This window comes from Xyrauchen texanus, chromosome 36 (genome assembly GCF_025860055.1).
Source record: "Xyrauchen texanus isolate HMW12.3.18 chromosome 36, RBS_HiC_50CHRs, whole genome shotgun sequence".
NCBI lineage: Eukaryota > Metazoa > Chordata > Actinopteri > Cypriniformes > Catostomidae > Xyrauchen > Xyrauchen texanus.
In genome coordinates, this window is record NC_068311.1 from 12,661,782 (window position 1) to 12,679,599 (window position 17,818).

Genomic DNA, 17,818 nt, shown 5'->3' on the forward strand with positions numbered 1-17,818 from the left:
TGACACAATCGTTTTTATAACATTAACAATCACATGAATGAATATTTGTGTCTCAAAATATTAAAACACAATTCATGCAGCTTTCTTTTAGTGAGATGTATAAATATGTTTGCACTAGGTTCATAGAAAATTGGGAGTAATGAAGACAGTTTGATGGTTAAAGCACTCTCTTAAATCTTTGCTGAGTGATTGTATACTATTAGCTTATTAACGGTCAGTTTGCACCAGTTTCGAAAATAGTAAAGATAGTGTGTGACAGAAGTTCAGGATTAAAGTAATGCAGGATTACATTAACTTGAAAACTACTGAAACCATGTAAAAATGTATTGAAGTCATCCAGAATTGTCTCTCACTCCACAATCACTGGCATTATTACTACACTATAGCTGAGAAATAGAGTTAAACTAACATCTTCAGCATTACTGCCGATCACAAAATAAAAAACGCTACAAGCGTTACCTGATGCAAGTTGGGAGACGTAAACATCCACTTTGCCAAGGAGATTATCGATTATTAGAACAATACAAGACCAAAGATACAGCAAAATAATTGTTTATACAACACAGCATGATACCCTTTTGTTCTTTTAAACCATATGACATTTAATCATTACATTTAATATTTAAAGACCCTATTGCTATCCTTTTCCATACATTTGTTTATACAATGTAACAATTATAGACTTTTAAGTCATTTATATATTACAATCCTTGTATCTACATGTTTAACAGACAATTAGATTTAAAAAATGGTAGGAGTGCAAAACTGAACTGTCACAGAGAGGCAGAACCCTGTTTTGTTTTTGACAGTCACAAAATGATAATTAAAATGCCACTCAGTCTCTTAAAAGGCTCTGCCCTTCATTTATATATTTGATTCACTTAAAATGCAAAATGTGTAAGTTGTTTATCATTTTGACCAGCTTATATAAGGCAGTCATACCCTCTCAGACATAACCCCAGCCTACATGTTTAATTCAAATTAAACAGCACAGCAACTAATTAATCTCATTTTACATATAGTACAAGCATATGTGGTTCATCAGAGACTGAGATAGGACCCTTTATTATGGTTGTTTGGGAGAGCAAAGTTTTAATTGAATGCACTTCTATATCAGTTTTGTCTTGTGTTCTAAATGTGTTGCAATGTTTGACTATTTGGGAGTTACTTCTGCATAGTATAAATACAATTTCACATAAATCAATAGAAATCACAGAATTATTGCATTTCATCTTGTAATTTCTCTTATTCAACTTCTTAATCAGCAAAATAGTTTTAAAACATTCACGTTTTACAATTTTCATCAATACAGAGATAACATGGTAACATTCAGCAACCTTACTTTTGCAATTACTTGCTATCAACCAACATTGGATAGTCCATCCATCGGATAAATATCAATATCAATGAGTACATTTGGTCTTTGAACAGAAATCTGATTATGTCACTACATTGTTTTTTGGTTCAAGAAGATAATTTTTTTATTATTAAAGTACAACCATGTGTAGCAATTATATGAATATGCAAAACTTGAAACCTCTGTGATAAAGTTGGGATGAACGTGGGTGCACTTTGTAGCCAAAACAGAACAAGTGTGACAGCTTTAGACAATGGGAAGAAAAACACTTTCACTGACTACCTGTTCCTCAGCTGCCATTTCATTAGCACTATTGTTTCTGCTGTGCTGGACAGCGTTGGATTAGGCAGACAACAGTCAATCCTATTAAAGCAGTCTTTGTAAGCTGTAGCGATACACACGATAGTGCTTGTGTTCTCCTCTCTGTCTCTCCCATGCAGCTTGTCATCTGTCTTTCCTTCTTCAGTTTTGATATCCCCCTCTTTGCTTCTCATATTTTGGGCTTGTCCACTTGTCTGTTGGCCTTGCGGAATATTGATTTGATCTCCCCTGTCACCATGTCTTGCCAGTTATCTCTAAAAAATGAGAGATTATTTAAAAAGTATCAAATAATGACATTATTGTAGAATTTATTTTGTACTTTGCTAGGCAATTTCTCAACAATTAAAAAAAAAAACGCATGCACATAAAATCAAAAGAACTAACAAACAAAGACTATTGGATAAGCAATCATTCCAACACAATCAAAATAAATCCACCAAAAGTCACCCTAACCACATGACAAAAACAACACGACATGCAAGGTGCTACCTCCTTGCAATTGTTATAGACTCATGCCTTTTTCTCAGCTTTCCTTCTCTTGTAAGCCTCAATGTCCTCAGGTTTCAAACCATGGTTGTCTTCCCTGATACATAAATCCAATTATTCAATCCATAAATAGTATCCCATTCAGAAGTACAAAGATACTTAAATTTCCATTTAATTTGAGAGTAATATGGTAAAATACAATCTGATTCAATAAAACAAAGTGCAATATAATAAAAAGACCACATTGCTTGGGGTTAGATATATTAATTGTACTGCATTATATAAAAAATGTAGGTCTTCAAGTCTTACCCTGGTTTGATCTCTGGTGGTTTTGGCAAAGGCTTTGTAAAATTAGATTTTCCAACAAGCCAGTATGTTTCTTCAATGCCCTTTCCCTAAAACCCCATACAAAATATAACAGTAAATCAGTGCTCAAATGTTAGTTTGGTATTATCCATAAAAGAAAGTATTTGTTTTAATACCTTTAGCTCTGTCTTTCCTCTCACTTCTATATTGTAGCCATCATTTAGTGAGCGGAGAATATTCACTGTACTAATATTCACATGAATTCTGTAAGCTGGAAGAAAATGGACCATAAGTTCATTGACAAATCTTTTCATCAATATATCCCTGTAACGAAACAAAGTTCTGCAAGGAAGTGACAAGAAAAGGACCATACGCAACCCTGTAGATTCCATACGAGAGGCGGTGTTGACTGTGTCTCCAAAAAGGCAGTATCTAGGCATAGTTAAACCCACGACTCCAGCAACACACGACCCTGGACATTGGGGAAAAAATGACCAGGACCAGAGGATGCAAGATGGAGTTAATACACTCCAAAAATATTTTAGCCCATTTTTAAGATTTAAGCATTTCAATTTCATAACAAAATTTCATCAAATTGAATTGTGTAATGTTTAACTAAATTAAATTATATATATATACTGTGTATATAATATATATATAAATTCCATTTGATGGAATATTGTTATGAAATTTAAATGTGTAAATCTCAAAAATATATATTTTTTGAGATTATGGAAGCATAAATCTACATAAATAAATAGTGATGTGATTCGTCATTGATTCAAAGTGAGTCATTGATTCTTCTTCAAAGTGACTACAGTAACAACCTGCGCTTGCACAATGGTAATTTATGTACTCTGTACTCAAGGATATGACCCTAGCTTTAAAATACTTCAAAGTAGAATGAAGAATGGACTTTTACCTACCTACCAAATGATCACAAGAGCACGTTAAAGGGATAATTCACCCAAATATGAAAATCCTCTCATCATTTACCCTCATGCCATCCCAGATGTGTATGACTTTCTTTCTTCTGCTGAACAGAAACAAAGATTTTTAGAAAAATATCTCTGTTGGTCCATATAATGCAAGTGAATGGGTGCCAAAACTTTGAAGCTCCAAAAGCACATAAAGGCAGCATAAAAGTAAACCATAAGACTCCAGTGATTAAATCCATGTCTTCTGAAGCAATATGATTGCAATGGTTGAAAAACAAATCAATGGGTGCTTTTTATTTCCTAAATTGTGCATTCTCATTTCCTCGCTCCTCCGTCCTCGAGCCTGTGAATCTGAAACTGATCAAAGTCCGCCATCATGAAGGATGTATCAGTTCTCTAAATGCACCACGAGGAGACAAGGACTAAGGACTGAGGAAGCTTACAGAGGACGCTTGAGTGAGGAAACACAGGAGCATCCTTCTCCTCCCACTTCACATCTGACACAATAGTTTTAATTCTTGTATCAGCTATACAGTTTAAATAAACCATAATTGACCCATATTTCAACAGTGCATCTTGAATTATGTATTTATTAAGAATATATTAATAAATACAAATTTCAATAACATTTGTGCGCCAAGGTACTGCAGCTGCACAAAAACATGCTCTGAAGTGACACATGAGTGAACAGGACATTTCATTTGACAAATCTATCTTGCTTTGATTCCTCCGTACCATTTACTTTCCTTGGATCCTTTCCTCATTCCCTAAGAGGGTGAAGCTAGGAAGCGATGACAGGTAACAAGGATGCACAATTTTAGAAATGAGAAGGACCTAGTATGTAAGTCCTTTTTTACTATATATTCTCCCCCCTGCCCAGTAGGTGGCGATATACACACAGAATGTGTATCGCCAAAACCAAAAGAAGAAGAATGTGAAAATTAAAGTGGAGATTGATATTAAAAGGACTTAAATATTGATCTGTTTTTCACCCACACCTATCTCATTGTTTCTAAAGACATGGATTTAACCACTGGAGTCTAATGTGCTTTTTGGAACTTCAAAGTTTTGTTCTCCATTCACTTGCATTGTAAGGACCTACAGAGCTGAGATATTCTTCTAAATATTATAATTTGTGTTCAGCAGAAGAAAGAAAGTCATGCACATCTGGGATGGTATGTGGGTGGAAAATGGTGAGAGAGCTACAATTTTTGCATGAAATATTTCTTTAAGATGTTTCATAACGTTACTCCTAAGCAGATATATCAGTTGGAGATTGTGAGGCTAACCTGAGTGAATGCCAATCCGTATCCTGACCGGAACGTCTGGCATGTGCCGCATCTTGAAGGAGCCCACAGAGCTAAGTATATTTAGGGACATGTTGGCAATCTCGGCTGCATGGTTGTTGCCATTCCTCTTTGGCAGCCCAGAGGCAACCATGTAAGCATCTCCAATGGTTTCAACCTGGGATAAAGGAGGGCTAGATGTTTTTTCCAAATCGTTAGCTGTACGTTATTTTGAAAGGACATCAATCAACATCATAGCTTACCTTGTAAACATCGTGGCTGCCCAGCACAGCATCAAATAGACTGTAAAGGTCATTGAGCAAGTCTACAACCTCAATTGGATCGCTAAGAGATGAGATGGTGGTAAAGCCCACAATGTCACTGAAGTAGATGGTGACCTGATCAAAATACTCTGGCTCAACAGAAACACCGGTTTTCAGAGCTTCTGCTACAGAACTGAAAATGAAAATCACAATGTTCGCAAACTGTATAAGTTAAAAGTTTTATCTGACATAGCAGTAATTTAAATGTCGTCTTCTCTCCATGGTACAACATGATTTACCCAAGTATGACATGTTCCTGGATAAATATACAATCACAGTCGTAACCCTAAGCCTATCGGTAAACCTTTAAAATCAGAGGGCACTGATAGGTTGATAAGAATGTTGCTTCTGGATCAACAAACGATGTTGATCCAGGACGAAAATTATGAAAATTTGGTAAATTACATTCAGCATGTGGGCAATGTCTTGGTGTATGAAAAGATGGACTCACGGAGGAAGCATCTCAGCTAGAAGCTTCTCTGTCCTCTGTTTCTCTACTTCCAGCTCCTCCGTCCTTTCCCTGATCAGGTCCTCCAGGTTAGAGGAGTACTGCTCCAACATCCGCAACATGGAGTCTATAATATTGGTCTTCTTGCCCTTGTTGATGAGCTTGAACTAAGCACAGAAATATAAGAAACATAATCACAGAACATGAAACAATTATTTGGATCTAATGATCTTGTCTATTAAATCAATTCCAAGAAGCTTTGTTTAAATGAACCTGATCAAAGATCTCTTCAAAAGAAGGCCTTCTATCAGGCTGTTCCCCCCAGCACTGTTTCATTAGCTGGATGCATTCCAGTGGGGCTTGGTCTGGAGCTACAGTGGGCCTGCACATAGGCGGAGGCTTCTTCACTTTCCTTATTATCTCTGTTGAAGGAATAAACATGTAATTTCTTATGAAGATTTCTATCACAGCCTGAAAATCATCTGATTGCTTAGAAAAGAAACAGCTGAAAGTTAAAACTTATTAACCCTAAGTATGAACTGTAATAAGAGTTGTGCTTGCCTTAGCATCAAAGGGATAGTTCACCCAAAAATTCTCTCATCATTCACTCGCCCTCATGCTCTCAGATGTATATGACTTTCTTTCTTCTGCTGAACACAAACAAAGATTTTTAGAAAAATATCTCAGCTCTGTAGGTCCATACAATGCAAGCAGGTGCGGAGCTAGGGGGTGGCCAGGTCTTGCCGTGGCCACCATGGACCAAAGCCTGGGCACCCCACGTGCAATTGCCGTTTTGGTAATTTTTTGTAATTTAGTTAGTATTTCTACACCAACAACCACCATCAGCCCCCTCCCTGTCCGACAATATGAGCCACCCCAACTGACGATATGCCACCACAGACAGATTACTGATCCCTTCCCGGCCACCCCTGTGAAAAATACCCCTGGAATGCAAATGAATGGTGGACAGAACTTTGAAAGTCCAAAAAGCATATAAAGGCAGAATAAAAGTTATCCATACAACTCCAGTGGTTAAATCTATATCTTCTAAAGCAATATGATAGGTGTGGGTGAGAAAAAGATCAATATTTAAGTCCTTTGTAACTATAAATCTCCCATTTCACATTCTTTGTGTATATTGCCACCTACTGGGAAGGGAGGATAATTTATAGTAAAAAAGGACTTGAAAATTCACTTGCATTGTATGGACCCACAGAGCTGAGATATTCTTCTAAAAATCTTAATTTGTGTTCTGCAGAAGAAAAAAAGTAATACACATCTTGGATGGCATGAGGGCAAGTAAATGATGAGAAAATGAAAATTTTTGGGTGAACTATCCTTTTAATAACCTAACACATGAAACAAAACTACCCATGGCGCACACAAACATTATGACCAACCTTCAGGAGACAAGCCAAGCATGCAGTATGGTGCTCCTCTGACGACTACTTCTTGAAGTATAATTGCAAAGCTGTACACATCTCCTTTATACGTTCCTTTACGTGGATTTTCAAGATCTCTGAGAAGTTCAGGAGCTGTCCAAAAAAGATCTGAGACACAAATTAATCGCATCTAATAATGTTTTTTTAATATGAGAAGCTGATATGGAATAAAACATTTACATTTTAAATAAGCCACATTTAAAAAAAGATGCCCATACCCCCTGGAGGTGGGGACTCTTTTGGAGCTTTCTGGGTCTCAAGAATCTCATTGTAACCATAATCTGTTATCTTCAGAACAAAACGGCCATCTACCACACAATTACGAGACTTCAGGTGCCCATGAGGAAATTCCCTGTGGTGAAGATATTTCATGCCCTATTGGACAAGCACATAAACCATCAGACTGTCATCGTAACGATGAAAGACACATACAATTACGTTTAAACTGTGATCTACAACTGGTGGAGATTTTATCATAAAAATTTCAATTATCACAATGTTCATCAAAATGTTATTCAGCAAAAGTACCTTGATGAGGTCCAGCAATAAAGAGGATTTAAACATCCAGTCAAGTTTGACATCTTCATTACGAAGGAGGTCATGAAGGCTCCCTCGAGAGCAATGTTCAGTGACAATGGCATACATGTCACAATCAGTGAAGAAACCCAGGAATGGATTGATATTTTCATTCCGTAGATCTTTCATCTATGAATTTTAAATAAAGTAGGGCCTATCACTCAGAATACAAGCCCACACCAAACTGTTTCAAATTAAATGTATTTTTAGACCAATACCTTGGTGAAAATCTTAGTGGTGCTCTGTTTGACCTCCTTGAAATGTCCGTCCTTAAACTTTTTAAGCCACACCCAGTCCCCCTGCAATGATCAAAATTACTTACAATTGCAGCAAGTTAAAAAGACACAGCATGTTCTATAAATAACCTTTCATGACACATAGTCACCTCAAAGACAGCCACATTTGAGGTTTCATGTGTTGCTGTTGCCATACTATTCACAGAGCGGGAAAGGTCACCTGTGCTCTTCTCCTCAATGTAACTTTTTGAATCACTAAGATCCTCAAGGGTGATTTTCTGAGAGCAAAGGGAACATATTAACAGGCCAAAGGTATGGTATATAATATGGACAAAAAATTATATTAACAAATTTATATTATATTAAAATATATATTGTTGTATATAACAAACAGCAAACAATATTTTTTCTATAATGATAATTATAATTTCTATAATACCCTCTTGCTCAATTGAGGGTTGATGAAGGTCAGGTCCTCAAGTGTTAGCAGGATTCTGTTGGGCCCTTTGATCAAATGGATTTGTTGCATTCGCCCCCTACAAAGACCATTCAAGATCACTCATTATCAGTGTTTGTTACCTTATAATGTATATACACAAAATTCAATCTCATCTAGTACACAGCAGTGTTACCTTATGAATAGAGTTAGGCCAATACAACTAAGAACTAAAATGAAGACAATCACAAACGCTATGATGACATATATTATTTCCACACCTAGAACAAAAAAACGAATAAATTAGCAGGCAAATACATAATGTATAGGTTACCATTTTATAGACTTTAGTTAAGCAAGGAAATGTTATTGAACAATGACTTCTATTTGTTTGCATGAACAAAAGGAGCTTTTCGATTTCCATTTCTTACAAATTGTGAAGACCATAAGAATACCAAGTTGCCCAAAAAAGCTTAAATAGAACTGTAATGGCTAATAAAGCTATTTGTTACAACATATAAACACACTAGTTTGTCTGGAAGGAGATGGACATGCATTGTTTTTCCATTGACTAGAGTTAGCATTTTCAGCAAGTGCTCTCATTTCAAGACCCCGTAAAATTAAAATGTAGGTTTTGCTGCTTTTAGTCCATATATCAGTTTTAAGATTATCTGCTAGTGCACTACTAAACATTAACAAAATTAGATTTCAGAAGATATCAGCATTTAAAATGAGCAGTCTCTCTCTTCCAGCCAAACAAACCCAGGCAAAATTATGACATCACAAAGAGGTTGAGAAACTTTGTCCAATCAAATGCTTTTTAGAACGAGAATTTTTTAATATGCTGGAGTTTATTCATATGTTTAATGGAAGAATTTTTCCGAGGTGTCTTGGGATGTACAGCACAAGTAAGCATTCTTTATTCTTTATGTTTAGTGTATTGTGATTGAAACCATTGATATATTGTGATCTTTTACTCGCTTGTTTCTCATTCATCTGCATTGACTTGCACAACGGCAAGCCACGATGCACTGTGTTTGTGGGGCGGTTATGTAGTTATATGGTCAGTTAGATCATAGTTTGGTTCTCAAGTCAGTGAAAAAGTAGTCCGACTCAACAAGTTTAACAAGCCCCGACTTCATGTTTCAGTGGGAAATATGTCAACAGGCCAAAGAAAATTATGCTCATCAAGGAATTTCAGGGGGACTTTAATTGAGAAAGAGGTGGATGAATTGTGTTTGTGATGATAACTTGTAGCCAAGCAGTATTGGACCGTTAACATAGTAACAAGTATTGACGCTAGTAACTTAACTACATTTTCCAGTAACGTGACAGTATTTCAGCTATTTTAACAATAGTGTTTCTTTTCCAGAAGCATTCAGACCGAACACATTGTTGTGCTTAAAAAAAAAACATTTAGACATTGTGCCACAAATAGGACAGGACAAGGGTGTATAGAGATGGTTTTAATATGGATAGTTCACCCAAAAATGTAAATTTTCTCATCACTTACTCACCCTCATGCCATCCCATCCCCAAAGATGTTTAGAAGAATAGCTCAGCTCTGTAGGCCCGTACAATACAAGTGAATGTGATCCTGCCATTGAAGCTCCAAAAAGCTTTCAGAAGACATTGATTAAACCACTGGAGTCTGATGGGTTACTGTTTGGAGCTTTAAAGGCCTGATCACCATTGACTTACAGAGCTGAGATATTCTTCTTAAAATCTTTGTTTGTGTTCAGCAGAAGAAATGTGTCATACACATTGTTAGATGGCATGAAGGTGGGTAAATGATGAGAGAATTTGTCCATCTAGTGCATGATTACATAGAAAAAATATTCAAAAGCAGCACCGACGGATGCAAAATCAAGTTCTGTGTAAACGACCCCTTGCAGTGTAGTGTGTCACAAAACGTTATAGGTTTTTTTATATATAATATTGTAACGCACACGCAACAGTAGAGCCAAGGGCGCACTTAAATGTGCTCATCTAAACCGTCTCCTTGTCATTCATTTGTAGTATTAAGAAGTTTAAAATATTGAGTGAATTGGTTCATTTAGAGAGTCCATGTGAATGAACCAGTTGAAGTAAACGATTATCCGATTAACTTTTATAGCGTTGGAAAATCGTATTAATTTTAGTGAATTGGTTCATTCAGACAGTTTATGTAAATTAACAATTTCAATACTGTATCCTATATGATTCACCAATTCACTCGAGCCACTGCGCAGTCACTTTTGAAGTACATTTTGAAGTTAATATTTAGTTAATTGTTTTACCCTTTAACAGATTACCTATCACTATGCTTCAACTCACTTATATGTGTATTTTATTAGCCTATACTTTGTATTAAAAGTTTTGAACTTCATTGTTTTTTTGCTAATAAATATGCTCTGAACTTCTGAATGTGGAATTAAATAATGTCTTCTAACAGTTTTATATTTATAAAGGTTATCTTGTTTAAATAGCTTCAAAGTAATGATCTGCTTTTGTTAGTAGCTTGTACTGTTGCTAGCTACTTTTTAAAAAATGGTAGCTTGACTGTTGTTGAACTACTTTAAATTAAGAGTCGCAAAGTCCCAATTAGAACACAGCATGTAAAGATTTATATATGTTATTTAAAACTGAAACAATGGTACTAATAAATGACAAATAGTCTCGCACTGAGCACCACTGAGTAAAATGTGTTGGATTTTGTCTAAATTTGTTGTACCTCCTGTGCAGATGGCATTGGGGTCAAACCAGCAGCTAGAATCAGAAGATGGGGGGAAGCCTCCAGGGAAGTGAATGGACGTGCCGGCAAACAACACCATGTCTACACTCATGTCCACTTGAAAGCAGCGATATAATTGAGATCCCCAGCCATCAGTGTCCAAAATCACAAAGTTGGTCTGCCCATTCCCTTGGTTATCTATGCGGATGTTCTGGTTGAACCCAGTAAACGTCATGTTCCTTGTGAAGAAGGCTAGGTTGGTCCCAGAGAGCCACTTACCTGCCCTTCTAGCATTGTGCATGGATTTGGCAATGAGGTACAAACTGTTGTAGATCGTACCAAAGAGTGGAGAGACCTGAAATTTAGCATTTAACATGTGATCACAGCTAAAGATATGTCAAGTGTAAGAGAAGTATAATTTATATTTTTAAGTTAAATCTAGAGAATATCTTAAACAGGTTCTTGGAAGACTGAAGGTCTAACCTTTCATCTTAGTGTACAAATGAGATTCATAAATTGTGCAAAAGTGCACTGCACCCTCACACCTGCTCTGGCTCTTGTGACACTGTTAGCTCTCCCAGCCTTTTTGCCATATTGAATGCTTCGTTGAATGACATCAACTCTGACTCAACAGTGACAGTGAGTACAGCATCATATGCTTTGCGCAGTTTGGTGTTGTTTTGCAGTGGGAAATAGGTGGTGTTGGTGTATGGCAGGCTGTACAGGAGAGTGTCGTATGATAAGAACACATAGCGACCGTTTGTTAGCCCCATGTCATAGGCCTTTATCAGGAAAGATGTTTGTTGCTCTCCTCCGATGAGCGCTGAGTGCATGCACATAATGATGACTGAAAGACATGTGAAAACTCAAATGTTGAATTCTACAAAAATTAGGACATTTATACAGCATAAATGTTGCTTTGATTTATTTGTAAAATAATAAAATAAAAAAATACCATTTGCAGTTGGAAATAATCCTACTTATGAGTGTGCATTTGAGAAATGCCTCTCTACACCTCCAGGGATCAATCTAGCAACAGTACAGAAGCCCTGAACTGCAAGGTGTAAAACAATATTCAAAAGGTGAAAAAAATAGTCGAAAAATATTTTCGTTGTCGAATAGTCATTTAATCTCATTTAGCGTAACATGAGATCATATGAAACTGTAATGATGGCGCGAGAGACAGAGGAGAGGAAGAAAACGCATGTCCATATGCACTCTAAACTTTCCAAACAGCTTCAAGTGATGCAGATCACAAAATATAACAGACTTGTAATGGGAAAATGCTAAATAAGGAAATACAGAGACAATGTCATCGTTAAATAAAGCAGAGCCGGATCTGGCATTCCAAGCTAAACTCTTATGTCAGAGCATCTAAAAAGCAAACAACCTGGCATTATATCTTTAATGCACCCTTTATAAAAGTTCAAATAATAAGGAAGTGCATCATAAATAAACTACAAAAATGGCATTTCTGTGAGGGAGAGATTGGAACTGCACCCAACTGAGGCACCCTCTGGCGTGGGGACACCTGTCCCTTGTGCGTTTTTGCTGTAGTTAGATTAATAACGTGATGGATTGCAACGTATTGAATCATAATATACTGTATGTGTCGTGTCACAATGTGTATCTTACTGTGATAAATCGGCGATATGCAGCTCTATCAAGAAGATAAAATTTGTTTTTGTGAGTTAAAGATGGATCGAAGTGAAAATAAAGGTGAGAGATTGTAGTTTTAGCCCATTATATACTGCAGCAAAGTTTTTGATCAGTCTTTTTTGGCTTGTTTTCCAAAAATAATATCTAAAACTCCTTTACAACAACGTACATTTACTTTAGCAGCTATACTGCAGAAGAAAAAACTGTTATTGGAGAATGTTGAATACAATATTTAATATTTAAATATTCTATAATATCTAAAAGCAGTCTACTTAAAACCAAATGCATTTACCTGAGAAGCAACATACAAGATATTTAGACTTGCTTTTAGAGAATATGTGGAAAACAATGGAAAACAAGACAAAAACTCTTGATTACAAAAGGTTTTTTGCAGTGAATTTTTAGTGAATTAAACTTAATAAAAAAGTTTTTGTTTTCCTTGGAATTCAGTGAATGTCATTTAGAGATATTTTTAAAAGCTGATATTGTCCTCTTTATTGTTAGTAAGCATGTTTAATACAATCTTTTAAGTCTAGGCACAAATTGAATAGTCGGTTAAGAGCTAATGATGAATCATTGCAATAATCAAACGAATAGTTGAATAATCTTTCTAATAATCATTAGATTAGTCGATTATATATATATATATATATATATATATATATATATATATATATATATATATATATATATATATATATATATATATATATATATAAAATAGTAAAATAGATTTTTTCTCTCAGAATTTTTTTTTTTCTCTCTGAATTCTTTTTCTTAGAATGTATTTCTTGCTGGCTAACAATTAACATGTGGTACCAACCTCGGCTCCCAGGTATCCACTATCAGTATGAAATCTCAAGTTTACAAGATAATAGACTGTCTGTGGTACTGTACATAGAAAAGCACAATATCAATAGCAGCATCCATATTCCCAGAGGTGAAGGTCGTCAAACAATCAGAAATATCTCAAATTGTCACACCATGAATGTTATTTGAAACATATGTAACCTGAGGTATTTTCATTTCATATTCATTTAATTGAGGGATTTATTAATATATTAGAAGAATTTATTTTCTTGATTTAGATTAGCAAAAAATTATAGTTAATGTATTATACAATAGCTATAAATCTATAAACCAACAGATAAAAACCACAGACATTCTGTTACCTTGTTAGCATAAGATATCATATTTACTAATTGTGGCACTTGGTGGCCGAGGTTGGTACCATATTTTACTTGTTAGCTTGCCAGAAAGAAAAAACTCACATGTTGCCTCTTGAGGAGAAAATAGTTTTCAGAGAGAGAAAAACAATTTAGAGAGAAAAAAAAATGTCAGATTAAAAAAATATTTCAGAAACATTAAAATTTCAAAAGTTTACATTTTTCAGAAATTTATTTATTTATATATTTTTGCCAGAGAGAGAAACAAAAAGCACAAATTAGGATAAGGAAGGCAATAAGACACCTACAAAAAATTAATGGATTTTTTCACCTTGCAATTCTGGGCTTCCTTACAGGTTTTTAAAAGCAAGGAAGATTATTAAAGGGATAATTCACCCAAAAATGAAAATGTTGTAATAATTAAAAAATCTTGTTGTTCCAAATCTGTACGACTTGTAAATAAGATATTAGGCAGTTTGGTAGACTCAGTCACCATTCACTTATATTGAATTTATTAGAAACAATGAAATTGAACGGTTATTGTTCCTTTTGTGTTCCATAGAAGAAAGAAAGACATATGGGGTAAGTACATGATAACATATTTTCATTTTTGGGTGAACTATACCTTTAAAAAGAAACAAAAATGTACAGTAAAATAATGAAATAAACATAAAATAAATGATTACGTACATTGTAAAACTATTTGTTTAAGACACTTTACCTTTTATTTCCCCTGCATTTTGGATGCTCATCAACGTGTTCTCCATCATTGTGTCATTAATCCCCACGGACGTAACAATGCTAACGGGAAGCCCCTGGTTTCTGAGAGCACTGGCCAGTTTTATAGCAGTGTCTATCCATATATCCACATTAGAAGCTACAATGCCTATGTTAGCCCATCCAAAATACTTCAGCACATTGAAAAGTACCCGCGTTGGAGATGGTAATGTCCGTGCAAAAGTTGGGTAGCCCTGGACCCTGTCTAACTCATAATTCATGCATGCCCATGAAAATATAGACTTGTCCCAATTCTTGCCCATGAGAGATGCGGCATTGCAGTATCCTGGATTAGTAGGGCCTACAAACACATCAGCTATATTCTCATATTGCATGAATGAATTCAGTGCTTTGGATGTTTCACAAGCTTCTTGAAGAATGATAAAGTCCATTGTACAGCCCAGGTCCAAACTGAAATCTTCATTTATGCGACCAACTGCCAATCTAGACGCAATGGCAGGTAGTGCTTTTGAGTAGTAAGGGTCACAGTTCCAAGGCCCTAAGACTCCCACTTTGAAAATCAGGCATTGGACACAACATGGAACTGTCAAAACACCAAGAATAATCCATAGTCTAATGCTGTAAAATGGAAGTGTTGAGAGGCTGTGTTTGCTCCTGATGATGGGGCAACAGGGGTAACTGGACAACTCCCATAAAGCACCTCCGAATGGGAGGTGATTATGTTGCATTGTACTCTTTTAGAAGCCGTTATGGACTTTATAAAAAAACACCTAAAAAAAAACAACAGATAAGGCAATTGAACTGAAGTCATGGCACACCTTTACCCTAGTTTTCAAGGTCAAATATACACTGAAAAATGTTGACCTATAAAATGTGGTAACATCTAAATTAACTGGTTTGATTCAAGTCAAAAATATAATTTAACTTCACTGAACCAACCTGGCTACATTAGGTTACACCTACAAACACATTGTAAAGCTTAGATCTGGAAGAAACAGCTTTTTAAAGGTTACAACAGCAGCTACCCATTTTTTGTACAGTATATATATATATATATATATATATATATATATATATATATATATATATATATATATATATATATATATATATATATATAACACACACATCATATTATCCTAGGCTATTAATCAATTTTGTTTATATATTGAATTGTCAAAATTAAATCATATGAAATCCAAATGCATCTGAAAAATGTATACTTACTCCTATTCTGTCAGTAAGAAAATTGACATACTAAATAAAATCGAATTTATAAAATGTAGGCGACTTACCATTATTTACAGTTTTACCCTTTTCCTCCAATGCGTTTCTTTCATGAACTGAATTTAATGATAGCGGGAGATAACTTTGATAGAGTCACAAGGCCATCTTTCACAATGTTTTTCTTCTTTTCCAACACCAGTAGTTCCTCGGAAGCATAAATAAAAGCGATCCGATATCTCAGATAACAAACACCAGATTGATGAGGCTCGTCAGTGGCGTTGAGAGACTTCAAATTCAGCACCCTGGAGAGCTACTTAATGCCTGCTATCGTCAATCCAGGTGCCCTTTTGCACCTTCACAATTCACACCAAATGTTCGGTAACACATTACAGTTTACAGCACTGTTATGAATATTTCTGTAGACCTACTCTGTTGTTATTAATTGGCTAGTGTCATATATATGAGTTAAATGTTACCTTATTTTCGTCACATCACTTCTGGTATCCGTCATGAGTTTGAAAATAATTAAATACATTTTATAGCCTAATAAAATAAAAAGCGACTATGTGAGTTTAAATTTAAATGTCTTCAAAATATCAACAGGCCTGTATCTTTCTCTATTCAATCAAAGTCCTTTGAAAGTGACCCGCGGATGAATCTAATCTATACTTGCTCAGGGACAAAATAAGAGGATTGTAAACATAGGTCAACACTTCAGACCCACCTTTAATGACTGTGGTAGCAATGAATGCACTAGTTACTACTTTTTTAGATATAAATGTAGTAATTCAATATTGTTAATGAACATTATGGTGTACAGAATTCGTTTATTTATCACAAGTGTTGCATTACATATACTGTACATTAAGATGAAAGCATCTTAGTGCGCCAAGAATGCAGTTTATGACATATAACTTAAACACAACTTGTACTCATTGATTTTCACCGATATCCAATAACTTATTGTTTATGAATCATCATTTTTTTATTGAAAATATCCACCAATCCATACAAGATACGTTTACATGTTATATCACCACCACACTCACTCATACACATACATTCATTATATAAGTCAAATGGCTTGATCAAATAAAATAGATACGAAAAACAACAAAATCAAGGTTTTATTGAATTTTTTTGCTTTCTGTAAAAGATGAAAAGACCAAGATTATGTGTTTTTGAATTAATGATTGCTCAAATAAAACAGGTAGGCCAAATAAAAAAAACAACAAAAATAAATATTTTATTTATTTTCTAAAAAGTTTTCATTATATTTTTTTAAAAGGATGGTTGGCCTTCTTAAAACATAAAAATAATAATAATAAACAAGATTGAACAAGTTATTTTTAGCTGGGTTGAACAAGGTCTGAGTAGCCTATTTCTCCTCGCCATGGAGACCCCTTGGTGCATGAGCGCTTGTGTGGTGTAATTAGACTTCTGTTTGGTGCAGTTGTGATTGGCCCACTTCAATTGAATTTGCGCGAGGTGCATTGGGTATAATTAAAGTTAACGAAGGGCGCTCCCTTGAGTTCTCTCACATTTGCGTACGTCAGTTAAACCGTGTGTTTTGAGACACGTCTGTGTTGCTCTCTGAACTCATTTAGACTATTAGAACAATATGTTTACAGAGAAAGAAAAGGCACAAATAAATTATTAAAAAAATACAGGTCTATTCTGCAATATTAATAAATTACCAATTAAGTGTTTTCCCTCACATGCATTATAGGAGAAATGTATTAAAAAGTAATGTTGCACAAAACACGAGATTTTACTTTTTGACTGATCATATAAGTTTGGGGATTTGATTGAGAGGCTTTATGCACCAGTGCAATCTGTGTAGGCCTGTGCACTTTTGCCCTCAGGTTGCCACAGAGATTTTCTTATGATTTGTGTTATGAGAGAGAGCATGAAAGAGGGAGGGGGGTGGGGGGGGGGGTCAGGGAGAGAGGGAGAGAGCAATTCTTCCTTTGTGCTGACCCATATCCAATAAGCCTCTGAGCTTCTTAAATGTTACACCTTGACACCCTCTGTCCTACAACTAGAGAGAGAGGATGCAAACTCAGCAACCATGACCCAATGCACCTAAAGACAATATTACAACTATCTGCAGCATTCAACAGTTTCTCAAGGAAAGATCATAAGGGCATTGTCTTGAAA

At 35.3% G+C, this 17,818-nt stretch overlaps 1 protein-coding gene across 1 annotated transcript; it reads right to left on the reverse strand.

Moving 5' to 3' along the window:
* Window positions 1-648: 648 nt before the first annotated feature.
* gucy2f (guanylate cyclase 2F, retinal) lies at window positions 649-15,159 on the reverse strand. Its single transcript, XM_052107746.1, has 18 exons — window positions 14,415-15,159; window positions 11,414-11,715; window positions 10,869-11,223; window positions 8,352-8,436; window positions 8,159-8,255; window positions 7,869-7,997; window positions 7,702-7,782; window positions 7,436-7,612; window positions 7,126-7,282; window positions 6,866-7,015; window positions 5,739-5,887; window positions 5,469-5,632; window positions 4,958-5,150; window positions 4,698-4,872; window positions 2,844-2,942; window positions 2,647-2,741; window positions 2,474-2,559; window positions 649-1,932 (listed from the first exon to the last, which is right to left on the reverse strand). The coding sequence occupies exons 1-18, from the start codon at window positions 15,157-15,159 to the stop codon at window positions 1,848-1,850; spliced, it is 3,324 nt and encodes a 1,107-aa protein (XP_051963706.1). The 3' UTR covers window positions 649-1,847.
* Window positions 15,160-17,818: the final 2,659 nt, after the last annotated feature.

Coding starts and splice junctions, on each gene's coding strand:
- gucy2f (XM_052107746.1), bottom strand. CDS start 15,159: ATGCAACATAATCACCTCCCATTCGGAGGTGCTTTATGGGAGTTGTCC. Junction 8,256..8,351: donor GGCCTAACTCTATTCATAAG/GTAACACTGCTG, acceptor TGGTCTTTGTAG/GGGGCGAATGCAACAAATCC. Junction 7,783..7,868: donor CAAATGTGGCTGTCTTTGAG/GTGACTATGTGT, acceptor TGATCATTGCAG/GGGGACTGGGTGTGGCTTAA.